The sequence below is a fragment of the Coregonus lavaretus genome (genome assembly GCF_964263955.1).
Source record: "Coregonus lavaretus genome assembly, chromosome: 6".
Taxonomy (NCBI): Eukaryota; Metazoa; Chordata; class Actinopteri; order Salmoniformes; family Salmonidae; genus Coregonus; species Coregonus lavaretus.
The window spans coordinates 39,002,130-39,016,527 of NC_139993.1; the positions used below are offsets into that span (position 1 = coordinate 39,002,130).

Sequence of the window (14,398 nt, forward strand, 5' to 3'; positions counted from 1 at the left end):
CTGGGACGGAGGTACACCTTCCAGCAGGACAATGACTCTAAGCATACTGCTAAAGCAACACTCTAGTTGTTTAATGGGCCCTGTGTAGCTCAGTTGGTAGAGCATGGCGCTTGCAACGCCAGGGTTGTGGGTTCGATTCCCACGGGGGGCCAGTATGAAAAAATTAAAAATAATGTATGCACTCACTTAACTGTAAGTCACTCTGGATAAGAGCATCTGCTAAATGACTAAAATGTAAATGTGTAAATGTTTAAGGGGAAACATGTAAATGTCTTGGAATGGCCTAGTCAAAGCCCAGACCTCAATCCAATTGAGAATCTGTGGTATGACTTAAAGATTGCTGTAACCCATCGAACTTGATGGAGCTGGAGCAGTTTTGCCTTGAAGAATGGGCAAAAATCCCAGTGGCTAGATGTGCCAAGCTTATAGAGACATACCCCAAGAGACCTGCAGCTGCAAAGGTGGCTCTACAAAGTATTGACTTTTTTTTGTCTTATTTCTTGTTTGTTTCACAAGAAAAAATATTTTGCATCTTCAAAGTGGTGGGCATGTTGTGTAAATCAAATGATACAAACCCCCCAAAAAATCCATTTTAATTCCAGGTTGTAAGGCAACAAAATAGGAAAAATGCCAAGGGGGGTGAATACTTTCGCAAGGCACTGTACCACGGCTGTCAGCCAATCACCATTCAGGGCTCGAACCACCCAGTTTATAATAACAAATATAATAGCCTAAAACACATATGTACCACGTTTTTGTTATCATTATTATGGGAACTGCTGGCACAAAGAAAAAACATCAGCAACTGTGTGAGGTGAATTTAACAGGTTTCACCACTCTATTCTGTGTTATTCTTTTTTTTACTAATATGGAAATTATTTCAAACTACACATCGATCTTTCAAGTCAAATACAAATCGGTCGTGTCTAGATGGGATACAGCTTTTGTCAAATTGACGTAAAAAGTAGATTTCTTATTATATTTTAGCTAACCTTAACCTAATTTGCTACATTAATTATCCTAAACTGGGCTGGGTTTCCCAAAACCATCATAGCACTAAGATCGTCTTAATTCCATTGAAACTAAATGGACGAAAGATGATGGGCTTAATGCGATGCTTTTGGGAAACCCACCCCCGATTTTTATGGTTTTGTCTAGAAGGGATACAGCTTTTGCTAAAATTGACTTTTCCTAGCAGGTTTAGAACTAGGAAAAGTCAATTTTAGCAAAAGCTGTATCCCTTCTAGACAAAACCATAAAAATCGTTCAAGTCGCATGGCCAATATAAATGTGTGGTCAGTATACGCTGAGTATACAAAACATTAAGAACACCTATTATTTCCATGACAATAAGACTGATCAGGTAAATCCAGGTGAAAGCTATGATCCCTTATTGATGCCACTTGTTAAATCCACTTCAATCAGTGTAGATAAATGGGAGGAGACAGGTTAAATAATGATTTTGAAGTCTTGAGACATGGATTGTGTATGTGTGCCATTCAGAGGGTGAATGGGCAAGACAAAATATTTAAGTGCCTTTAAACGGGGTATGGTAGCCTAGTAGATGCCAGGCACAACTGTTTGTGTCAAGAACAGCAACGCTGCTGGTTTTTTCACGCTCAACAGTTTCCCGTGTGTATCAAGAACGGTCCACCCCCCAAAGGACATCCAGCAAACTTGACACAACTGTGGAAAGCATTGGAGTCAACGTGGGCCAGCATCCCTGTGGAACGGTTTCGACACCTTGTAGAGTCCATGGCCCGACGAATTGAGGCTGTTCTGAGGGCAAAAGGGGGGAGGGGCGCAATGCAACTAAATATTAGGAAGGTGTTCGTAATGTTTGGTTTACTCCGTGTAAATGTGTCATTCTTAGTAGTGATGGGCATTCCGAATCTTTTCAGTGAGCCGGCTCATTTGGCTCCGTTCAGCTAAAAGAGCCGTTCATTTGGCTTCCAAACAGGTCTTCGTTCAGTAGATCTTAAAAATACTTAAAACCATGAAACAATTGCACAGCTCTAAAATAAAACCTACACATATGTCTGTCATTATGTCAGATCGTGGCATGTGAGTTCAAATACATTTTTACCTGACCAAATTATTAGATGGCCTGCAAAAAAATGAAGGGAAAAAAATGAATGCACTGCAACGATGTGTGTGTGGACCAAGAAAAGGCTCTCCTCACTATCTATTGTTCCTACAGTGAGGAATTACAATCTTCAGAGAATGTTTTAATTATCTTCACTGCAGATAATCGTTGTCTGGAGCTCAAAAAGCAGTAGTAAGAAATCAGGGGGCCAAATGAACGGCTCTTTCATAGATGTGATTCGGTTTCAGACGTTAACCAAAAAGAGCCGTTCGTTCTACTTCTCGGTAGCTGACGTGCACACCTGCAGGCTAGGCCAAGTGAACTGACTTCCTTTCCCTTATGAACTCTTAAACAACTTCGGCGCCAAAGTTTGCAGCACTGAAATTTCCAGCAGGAAAAGGTAGGCTTGTTTTGCATTAACGGTAAGGTCCAACATTATCTTCAAACATTGCTTTAATTGACATATGAATAACTTAAACACAAGTTGACTAACGATAACGTGGGCTATTCTTCATTCAACATGCCATGCAATGACTGTCAGATATTGTTGTGTAGCTAACCAGCTGGGTAGCTAGTTTACCGGTAAATACAGAGGGCTAGTTATAGTTTTCACAATTTTGCTCTGAATTTAAATGGAATATCTTAATTGAAACTGTTACACTTGTACTTTGAACCAATTTGGTTAGCCTTACAATTAGCCATTCTACTAGCTACTTTTCTTTGCACGCGCCGACCAGTAACGTTGTCAGCCAGTACACCAGCAGCGAGTGGATGCGCGTCATTCATTTATTGATATTAAAACGTGTTAAGCTTGACATATTTTCTAAATTAATTTTACTGGACATGCCATGATGTGTAGTTTTTTTCCTTGATGAAAATAATGCCCACCTCTGGCCACCTTTACCTGATCATGCCACGTAAGATCATCAGTTCTCTAAATAAAGACACCTTTCCATTAATCTGAATACTTGTAGGCGTGTGGTGATGTCTGGTTTTCTATAGTCTCCAATTATAGGATAACATAGCAATAAAACGATTAGCTAGCTAAACAATACACATTTACAGGTCTAACGTTACTCAACATTTAATTTTCACTTGCTGTACAGTCCACGCAATGAGCCTTGATTCGCTGTACGGTGAATATGGCGAAATCGTGAATATGAAAGGGGATGTCAATGAACTGCAGTAACCTCGCTGGATGCAGCACAGCCTCGCGAATTATGGGGAGATGGGCTCACCAGAGGTCATGTGATAGTGCGGTGGGTCTGCGATCTTGCTCTACATCTGGTCTCTTATTAATGGGCATCTTCATTTTCCTGTGAGTCATTGTTCATCCCACAAAGTAGGTTGGATATATCAAGCTGTCGCCTTGCAAGGTTCTACGTCACATGTAGGCTATGTGGTAATGCAAAACAACCATCTCTCTAGTTCCCATGACTTTCAAATTCTCACCGAACAGGGTTGCCCAGTTGGGAAGCTCTTTCTCAGCCTTGGTATCATTAGCTACTTGATCAACACTCACCCTCTATGCATTTGCATTTTTGAAAATGCAGTCACTACCAGATTAACCACATCCACTGAGCTTCAAGTCTGGGTTCAATAGTTGCAACAGAAGCTGAGGTAGTTTTACTTTCCTTATCTTGGTCATCCAGTTTGAAAGGAAATTTGGGAACTTACCTGTTTTCCTCTGCATTGTGACCCTAAACTGCCCTAAAGAGACCATGCAGGAGGTGGATTCCCACTATCTAGTCATCAGACACCTGTTAAACTATTAAGCCAATTGATTGGTTGGAGGAAATGTTTATCTCAAATTAATTGTACAATCCTGAGTCTGTTTCAGCCCAAAGGCAGCCCTGTTTGTTTGGAACAGAACAAGTATAACTGCATTGATTCGTTTTGTACTTCATATTGTTGCCACTGGGGACAGAACGAACAAATCGGAATCACCTTTATTGGCCAAGAACATTTACACAAAGTTACTCCGAATTTTACTTGGTGATATGGTGCTGTTAACAATAAACAACATTTAGAGACAGAATACAGAGGAATTTACAGAAGTTTACATACATATACAAGATACGGTGTGCATAGAACTGTAGTGAGATTTCTATCGCATTTTCAACTCTACCGATAGTTTTGTCAAACTGTTGCGTTAAATAGCAAATGTGCATACTCTGGTCTTGGCACGCGCGCTCTAGCCAACAGCTCACAGATACAGTGCGGATAGACTAGTCTACATGAGTTTTATAAGCAAGAATATTTGTGACCTTCCGTCTTATGTTCCAAAAATTTCAAATGGTGATTTTACATTGGATAAAAGTACAGACTCAGAGCTTCAAAATGGCATATCATACACTGCAGTTGGAGGAAACATGGGTAAGTAATGCTGCTTTAAATGTTGATCAACTTTATATAAAGATGGCGCCGATAGACATGGCCGCCTTGTTTCTCGCTTCTAAGCAACTTTGCAGTATGTATATATTTTTTTTTGTTATTTCTCACATTATAAGCCCAGAACATTCTTAGCATTATTACATACAGCCGGAAATAACTTTTGGATATCAGAGAGGCAGTAACTCACCAGCATTTCGACAAGGAATACAACTTTCCTGAATTGGATCCTTTGTTCGTACCCAACTCTACCGATTGAACTTATCCCAGAGGCTGCTCCAAAACGCTGCCGGCGGAGAAGAGGTATTTGGAGTGGACTTTTAGTCAGACTCAGGAGGCTTGCACACCATCCACCACTTCCAAGTATATTACTCGCTAATGTTCAGTCCTTGGGCAATAAGGTAGACGAGCTCAGAGCGTGGATCTCCTTCCAGAGAGACATACTCTGTTTCACGGAATCATGGCTCTCTCCGGATATACTGTCCCTGTCGATAGAGCCAGCTGGGTTCTCGGCACATCGTGCGGATAGGAATAAAGAATTATCCGGGAAGAAGAAAGGCAGAGGTGTATGTTTCATGATTAACTACTCACAGTTTGACTGTGGTAACGTACAGGATCTCAAGTCCTTTTGTTCACCCGACCTAGAATACCTCACTATCAAATTCCGATCGCATTACATCCCTAGAGAATCTTCTTCGGTTATCGTCACAGGCGTGTATATTTCCCCTCAAGCCGATACCACTACGGCTCTTAAGGAACTACACTGGACATTGTGTAAACTGGAAACCGCATATACTAAGGCCACATTTATTGTAGCTGGGGACTTTAATAAAGCAAATCTAAGGAAAATGCTACCAATGTTTTATCAACACATCGCCTGCAGTACTCGCGCTTCAAAAACTCTTGACCATTGTTAATCTTCCTTCCGGGATGGCTACAACGCCCTCCCTTCGTCAAATTAGATCACGGCTCCATTTTGCTCCTCCCTTCCCATAGGCAGAAACTCAAACAGGAAGTACCCGTGCTAAGGTCTATTCAACGCTGGTTTGACCAATCGGAATCCATGCTTCAAGACTGTTTTGATCACGCGGACTGGGACGTGTTCCGGGTTGCCTCTGAGAATAACATTGACGTATACATTGACACAGTGACTGAGTTCATCAGGAAATGTATAGGGGATGTTGTTCCCACTGTGACGATTTAAAACCTATCCAAACTAAAAACCGTGGTTAGATTGCAGCATTCGCGCAAACCACCACATTTAACCAAGGCAAGGTGACTGGGAATATGAACGAATACAAGCAGTCCAGTTATGCCCTCCGTATGGCAATCAGACAGGCAAAACGTCAGTACAGAGACAGTCACAATTCAACAGCTCCGACACAAGACTTATGTTGCAGGGACTCCAGACAATCACGGATTGCAAAGGGAAAACCAGCCACGTTACGGACACCGACATCATGCTCCCGGACAAGCTAAACAACTTCTTCGCCCGCTTTGAGGATAACACAGTGCCGCCGACACAGGCCGCTCCCGAGGACTGTGAGCTCTCGTTCTCCGTTGCCGACATGAGTAAAACAATTTAAACGTGTTAACCCTCACAAGGCTGCCGGCCCAGACGGCATCCCTAGTCGCGTCCTCAGAGCATGCGCAGACCAGCTGGCTGGAGTGTTTACGGACCTATTCAATCTCTCTCTATCCCGGTCTGCTGTCCCCACTTGCTTCAAGATGTCCACCATTGTTCCTGTACCCAAGAAAGCGAAGGTAACTGAACAAAATGACTATCGTAGCACTCACTTCTGTCATCATGAAGTGCTTTGAGAGACTTGTTAAAGATCATATCACATGGGCCTCCCGAGTGGCGCAGTGGTCTAAGGCTGTGCCAGTAGAGATCCTGGTTCGAGTCCAGGCTCTGTCACAGCCGGCCGTGACCGGGAGACTCATCGGGCGGCGCACAATTTGCCCAGCGTCGTCCAGGTTAGGGGAGGATTTGGCCGGCAGGGGTATTCTTTAGCCCATCGTGCAATAGCGAATCCTGTGGTGGGCCAGGTGCACGCTGACACGGTCGCCAGGTGTACGTCTTTCCTCCGACACGGGTTAAGTGGGAATTGTGTCAAGAAGCAGTGCGGCTGGGTTGTGTTTCGGAGGACGCACGGCTCTCGACCTTCGCCTCTCCAGAGTCCGTATGCGAGTTGCAGCGATGGGACAAGACTGTAACTACCAATTGGATACCACGAAATTGGGGAGGAAAAAGGGGTAAAATAACATAAATAAATAATCATATCACCTCACCTTACCCAATACCCTAGACCCACTGCAATTCTCATACCGCCCCAACAGATCCACGGATGATGCAATCGCCATCGCACTGCACACTGCCCTTTCCCATCTGGACAAGAGCAATACCTATGTAAGAATGCTGTTCATTGACTACAGCTCAGCCTTCAACACCATGGGACCCTCCAAGCTCATCCTTAAGCTCAGGGCCCTGGGTCTGAACCCCGCCCTGTGGTCCTGGACTTCCTGACGGGCTGCCCCCAGGTGGTGGTAGGCAATAACACAGGGGCCCCACAACGGTGCATGCTCAGCCCCCTCCTGTACTCCCTGTTCACCCATGACTGCGTGGGGCCCCTGTGTTGTGGGGCCCCTGTAATAATCAAGTTGGCAGACAACACAACAGTGGGAAAGTGGTGCCAGGAAATTAACGTCAACAAAACGAAGGAGCTGATTGTGGACTTAAGGAGGCAGCAGAGCGAGCACGCCCCAATCCACATCTACGGGGCCGCAGTGAAGGTGTAAAGCTTCAAGTTCCTCGGCGTACACATCACTGATAATCTGAAATGGTCCACCCACACAGACGGTGTAGTGAAGAAGGCACAACAGCGCCTCTTCAACCTCAGGAGGCTGAAGAAATTTGCCATGGCCCCAAAAACCCTCACAAAGTTTTACAGATGCACTATTGAGAGCATCCTGTCAGGCTCTATCACCGTCTGGTACGACAACTGCACCGTCCGCAACCTCAGGGCTCTCCAGAGGGTGGTGTGGTCCGCCCAACGCATCACCGGGAACACATTGCCTGCCCTTCAGGACATCTACAGCACCCGGTGTCACAGGAAGGCCAAGAACATCATCAAGGACCTCATCCACCCAAACCACGGCCTGTTCACTCCGCTATCATCCAGAAGGTGAGGTCAGTACAGGTGCATCAACGCTGGGACCGAGAGACTGAAAAACAGATTCTATCTCAAGGCCTTCAGATTGTTAAATAGCCATCACCCGTCGGCCTCCACCCAGTGCCCTGCCCTGAACTGTCACTGTCACTAGCCGGCTACCACCCGGTTACTACACCTTAGAGGCTGCTACCCTACGTACATAGACCTGGAACACTGGTCACTTTAATAATGTTTACATACGGTTTTACCCATTTCATATGTGTATATACTGTATTCTAGTCAAGGCCATCCTATTCAACTATTGCTGTCCACAATGTCTATACATACCATCATATAAAGTGCATTTGGAAAGTATTCAGACCCCTTGACTTTTTTAACATTTTGTTACGTAACAGCCTTATTCTAAAATTAATTAAATCGTTTTTTCCCTCATCAATCTACACACAATACCCCATAATGACAAAGCAAAAACAGGTTTTTAATCAGTTTTACAAATGTATAAAAAATTGAAATATGACATTAAAATAAGTATTCAGACCCTTTACTCAGTACTTTGTTGAAGCATCTTTGGCAGCGATTACAGCCTCGAATCTTGAAAAAAAATTAAGAACCATATATCTTTGTGTAATTACAGAAAGATTTGGCCAAAAATGTCATTCAGTTCATAATAAGAGCTTGCGATGCAGTATGCTGATGATGAGTTATCTTTTTTTGTATTTTTTTTTTAAATGAGCGTTATACATGCAAAGCAAAATGAAAATTAGATTAGCAAAATTGTTAAGCCAAAATAACCCATGGATCTGCAGAGCAGAATGGGAGAAACTTCCCAAATACAGGTGTGCCAAGATTGAAGCGTCATACCCAAGAAGACTCGAGGCTGTAATCGCTGCCAAAGGTGCTTCAACAAAGTACTGAGTAAAGGGTCTGAAAATGTAATATTTCAGTTTTTATTGGTAATACACTTGCAAAAATGTCTAAACCTGTTTTTGCTTTGTCATTATGGGGGATTGTGTGTAGATTGATGGGGGGGGCTATTTCATCCATTTTAGAATAAGGCTGTAACGTAACAATGTGGAAAAAGTCAAGGGGTCTGAATACTTTCCGAATGCACTGTATATAATAACTACGAATAAATGAATGGGACTGATAGAAGACAATATGATCCAATAGTCCTGGATGTTTATTTGATGTAGCCTACAGTATATAGGTCAGCAGGATACAGATGTCCGCCTGACAATGTTGGCAAGGTTATCTCTGGAAAGTCATTAAAGCACAGCTGCTATATACAGTAGCTATAACAAACTGGCCTGAGGAACGCCTCTTCCTTGTCCTGTAGTAACCTCAACCGGCATATCTGCGTTGTGTGTTTGTGTATGTTGCGGAAGTGTGTAAGGGGGATGGGTTGGGTGGGGGCCTCACAGCATCATCCAAGAGAAGAGAAGGGGGGGAGTGTATTCCACCCATCCCCACCCTCTTGCATTCATTTGGCTGACATGACCATATATGGGGGACGAGTCTTGTGGTGTGAGCCGTTTCAGCCAATGAGAAGGGCTGTAGTGTTGGCATCCTAGTGGGGGAAGTGTATAAGGATGTCTGCAGGAAAGGGTGGGGTTTCGGAGGAGGGACAAACCAGTAGTTTGAAAATGAATGTTGTGTTACACAGAGTAGACTGAGGCCAGCATATTTTGGGTCTAGCCGCTGACTGAATAGAGCGTGCTTAAGCAGACCGTAGCAGTCCAGAGAACCGGCAACCAGAACTGAAACAAGGAATCTAAAGAGTTTGCTTCCAAGGATGCACTGTAAGTCCTTATGCATTGATTTAGAATTAGATATACATTCAGACGTTGTGATGAGGGAGTATCCCTTTCACTTGTGTAGGCTAGATCTGAAAGTCAACCAGCAACAGTTTACATTGATTGTTACTTATGATACATCTTTATAACCCTAATCTTCTGGCTTTGGCTTGTGGGAAGGCATTTCTCTAGCATGGTGGCATTTTCTTTAGGATGTGACTGATGGTTTCTGTGTACCTTACGTAAAATACATTTTTAAAATTTAAATTTGAATCCCTCTGTGTGTTCCACGTTTGAATTTGGTTTAGTTCTTACATTGAAGTTATGTTATTGAATTCAGAAAAGCTCATGTACCACAGCTCTAAAGGCTGATATGTGGTACTGGTTCATCCACCTCACTAGCCCATGTCGACAGCAGATATGCGCTGGCTGGGGTGGAGCATCCAGCCCTCTATGTACAGCTGCTCAGACAGGATAGGGCGAGGCAGAGAGAAGTCTCAGTTTTAACTGCATTAGTGGGGCCAGAAACAGCTGCTGGGTGGATGGATGGAAACTTGATTCACCCCAGTGGGTTAGCAGCCTTGGAAACAACTCCAGGCAGAAGGTCCCGTGTAGCTCAGTTGGTAGAGCATGGCGTTTGCAACGCCAGGGTTGTGGGTTCGATTCCCACGGGGGGCCAGTATGAAAATGTATGTACTCACTATCTGTAAGTCGCTCTGGATAAGAGCGTCTGCTAAATGACTAAAATGTAAATGTAAAAAATGGGTGAGATTGCCATCTGGGATAGAGACATGTACAGGGACAGAAAGAGATGAATGTAGCAAGTGATTTCTTTGCATCTAAAATGATCTACAGTTGGGGTATTTAAATGCTGGGTGTGGGGAGAGGGGAACCCCTGCTTGGGTTTGGAGACGCCCAGTTTTGGGCAGGATTTGTTTAGGTTGTAGTTAATGCTGGTTTCTGAAAATGTATTTGATGTTGCTATTAGAGCAGTTTGCAAGAAAAGCCTCTACTTGCAATCTGTTTTTTTAATGGACATCATGTGGCGGTTATGTGTACAGGACATACTGTTTGGGACCTAATCCTCTCTTAATTGTGTGCAACGCAGCGGTCAGTTGCTATCGGGATGAAACTGTGCGCAATGCTAAATCCATCTGAGCCGATTCCCTTAAGGCTCACTGGGTATCTCCCTGGCAGGCCATCGGCAGGGTTGTACAACAGGCATTACAATGAACTGCTCCTCTGGGGACTAGGGGTCGGGCGGTGACCGCATTCCGGGCTTAATCAACAGGAGAGAAGGAACAACAAGGAAGTACCTTGATTGATTTTTTTTACCCCCTGGTCTGACTTGTATTGGTGAGCGTATTGTGAAGGTAAATACACAGCCTTGGTCGAGAGAGAATATTAAGGTACATCGTTTGGACGTGTGAGCCAGCATTTTTCTGAGCTGTAGGCTATAGCACCCACCCCCAATGCAGGCATGTCGGCCCCCTCCCAACCCCCAGGGACAACTCACAATACAACTCCCACACTAGAATACATTACAGCCATGCAGCGTGAACCCTGGCCACAGCTGTCCGAGTGTGTGTGAGCATGGTGAATCTGCAGCTGCTCTGTGGAAGGAGGAAGAGCGTAAAAGGGTAGCTATTGTAGGGGGTTTGTGGTGTAAGCGGTGAGCTCACCGGCTCTGCAGGAATGGGTAATGATGAGGTGAAGTCTGTCAAGGTTAACAGCAGTGCCTCTGAGGGAGGGAGCAGGGAGGTAGAATCTATCGATCTGCTGAGCTACGGCCAATGAATGAACCATAAATCAGCAAATTGGTTTTGAGTGTGAGGGTTTTTCCTCCTACATTTGTAGCCGTTTCAAAATTGTTACGACCAACCACTCAACACTAGGTGATAAAATTGACTGGGTTTTAATGAGGTCTGGCTGCACCCTGGCCCTGGCTCAGGGGAATATTTGTGTTCCTGCTCTGACCCCCATGGTGGCTGTTTTCTTTCCTCCCGCCCCTGCTCAGTTGTCCTCAGCTGGTGAACTATGATAGCCCATTCCACAATAGGCCGAAAGGGCCACTGGTATGTGGTTTCAATGCACCGAGCCAGGCCTAGACAAACAGGAGCCCGGCCGGTGTTGGCTTTCCAACAAGGGGGCCGAGTCTGGTGGAGAGTGGGCTGAAGTTACGTGTTAGTGGGGCAGTCGTGGTTATTGTTTTAGCGCGCTGACGTGTTTCCTGTGCCATGTTGGGTAACTGCCCACGATGGAACAAACGGATCATCAACAGGGGCCGAACTGTGCTCTGGTTGGGTCTGTGTGTCTTTCACACAGATGGAGCCATTGAATTTCAATAACCAGAGGATGAGATGAACCAGCCAACCCAAATGAGTCCATCTTATGCAACCTCTGCTGTCCCGCCTGTCGTCATGTGTCCACATGGCTTTATATCTCTGAAAGGGGGTTTCATAACACGATTAGGCCTAAATGTTCATTTAGGCTTCCGCTGATTTGGGAAAGGACCACACTGAATAAACATGGTTCATTTGTTTTGGCTGAAAGAAGTTACTTAAACGGACGCCTCATTGTTCAAAAACAGTGATTTATGGGGACAAAAGCACAGTTCAGTCTACAGGAGCTCTTGGATCTATGTACATTTTGAGTCCTGTCGATACATACTGTTGCCATTTTGTCAGGCCTTGTGAAAGACTGCTGTAAAAAGATGTCCATAAAAGCATTTGGTAGTCAAAACAATTTAGCTTCTCTGAGTGATCTTCAAGAAGTGTAATGACTCTGAGACCATGTGTTATGTTTATCCGGAGACCAGAGCATGACCCTGTGACAGCACAGTGGTGGGAGTCTTGTGTGCCGTTTGGCTGTCACATGCTACTGACAGTTCCACTGTGTGGCCAAGAAGCAGGTGCTACTGTAAGGAAGTGCTCTTTGTGTCACATTTGTCACTCTCTCAAACGCAGCCCCAAGATTTGCGTGTGTCATGTTGTGTGAATGAGTCATGCTGTTTCTTACCATGTCCCCTATCTCTATCCTCCCCAGTGATCGTGTGTGAGCCCGCTGCCATGTCCACAGCCGTGGTGATGGACCCACCCAGGGACGACAGCAACTTGCAGTCATCCTGTGGCACCGGGGACAGCATCGCCTCACTGGATGATGTCACTATGGATTCCACAGCCAAGTATGTACCTGGCCTGAAACCATTCTCTGGTCCGATGGCGTGACTCATGTTTAGACTGTTGATCGAAAGGCTCTCGTCACACAGGAATAACGATGACCTGCACCCTGTCACGGTCTTAATAATACTCCCACATTAAAGGGATACTTCGGGATTTTGGCAATGAGGACCTTTATCTACTTCCCCAGAGTCTGTCTTCATACTGAAAGCAGAGACATAAAAATGGTATCCCCAAGTTCGTCTGATACTGGGGAAGTAGATAAAGGGCCTCATTGCCAATAGCTCGAAATACACTACATGACTAAAAGTATGTGGACACCTGTACGTCGAACATCTCATTCCAAAATCATGGGCATTAATATGGAGTTGGTCTTCTGGGAAGGCTTTCCACTAGATTTTTGGAACATTGCTGCAGACTTGCTTCCATTCAGCCACGAGCATTAGTGAGGTTGGGCACTGATGTTGGGCGATTAGGCCTGGCTCACAGTTGGCTCAAATAGCCGAATCCACTAATTGGAAGGGGTGTCCACATACTTTTGTATTTATAGTGTATCCCTTTAAATGACAGCTCACAGAGATATTTGACCTACTTATATCACACAAAGATGACAAAAAAACAGTCCTTACACTTTGTCATGTCAGTAATGTAAATAGGTTTAGAGACAATTTGCTGTCAGTTTACAAGATGGATTCTTGGGGACGTTAGCCTCTGACACACTGAAGGGCTTCCTCCATCCATCTTAGACGTGGCAGCAGAGTTCAACAGGACAGGACTGGGAATCTACTTAATATTGTTTATAACATTTTTCCCCTCAGTGAGTCATCAGAGGAGGAGTCAGCTGGCGAGAGGGAAGCGGAGACTGGGGCCAACACTGAGCTCACCAACAATCCCACAGACATCCCTACTGGACGGCCCACACACACACAGACAGGTGAGCTGACACACACACACACATATTTACATGGCAAACACCACAAGGAGAGCATTTACATGGGACACAAATACATTTAGGAAACAGGGTTACAACAGTTAGAGCGTACACAAACATAGTAGTTCACACTCGAGGTTGGCACTTGGCTACAGAAGTTTTACCAGTGCATTCATTTTGAGGTAGACCAAATTAATTGTCCCCTTTTGAACTTTGAGGAAATGGAGCTAAGGGAAGTGAAGTCCACCCTTGGTGCCAGTACGTGCAAACTTCCCTTTCCTGTCTCCTCTGAATCAAGTCAAGAACATTCAATCTTCAACATTCCACACACACACTCGGTATGACAACCCTATTTATAAGCTGTACACCGGCATGTATAAAACCCCAAATTAGAATAAATAGGTCTATGCCATCCTAAATGAAGGTATTCACACATTTCATTAAAAGCACATTTCAGTTGAGGTTTGTGTCAGTTGGTCAGTAAACTCTATGTTACTGCTAAATCAGTAGGGCATTCTCCTCCACCATCCATCCACCTGAAGTGCAGTCCAATAACCGTAGAATCAGGACCTGGCTTGAGTGGCAGCATGACCGTGGCTATGTGCTTCTGTTGACTATTAAAGAAGTGTTTGGTGATAAACAGTCCTGTCTGAACTCCCAGAAGGTTCTACCCACAGCTCTGTCCTGTTGACAGCACACAGAAACAGAGCGCTCTTTGGAAACGGGGTCAGCCTAACACAAGGTCACATGACCCCACGCTTCACTCACTGTTGATCTTTTCATTTTATAGTGCTTTTCAAAGGCTTCATAGTCGACACAGAACATGGGAGAGAGTAGGTCCCCTT

At 44.6% G+C, this 14,398-nt stretch overlaps 1 protein-coding gene across 2 annotated transcripts in view; it reads left to right on the forward strand.

The window, feature by feature from the left end:
• The first annotated feature begins 2,362 nt into the window (after window positions 1-2,362).
• The window catches only part of acsbg2 (acyl-CoA synthetase bubblegum family member 2), a 31,548-nt gene continuing 19,512 nt past the window's right edge, over window positions 2,363-14,398 (forward strand). The window contains exons 1-3 of one of the 2 annotated variants that reach the window (XM_084164593.1): window positions 2,363-2,486; window positions 12,489-12,627; window positions 13,441-13,556. In XM_084164593.1, the coding sequence (XP_084020719.1) occupies window positions 12,512-12,627; window positions 13,441-13,556 (232 nt within the window). In that variant the 5' untranslated portion in view covers window positions 2,363-2,486; window positions 12,489-12,511. Of the gene's footprint in view, window positions 2,487-9,260; window positions 9,450-12,488; window positions 12,628-13,440; window positions 13,557-14,398 lie in introns of those variants that run through there. The other variant, XM_084164592.1, reaches the window with a different exon arrangement.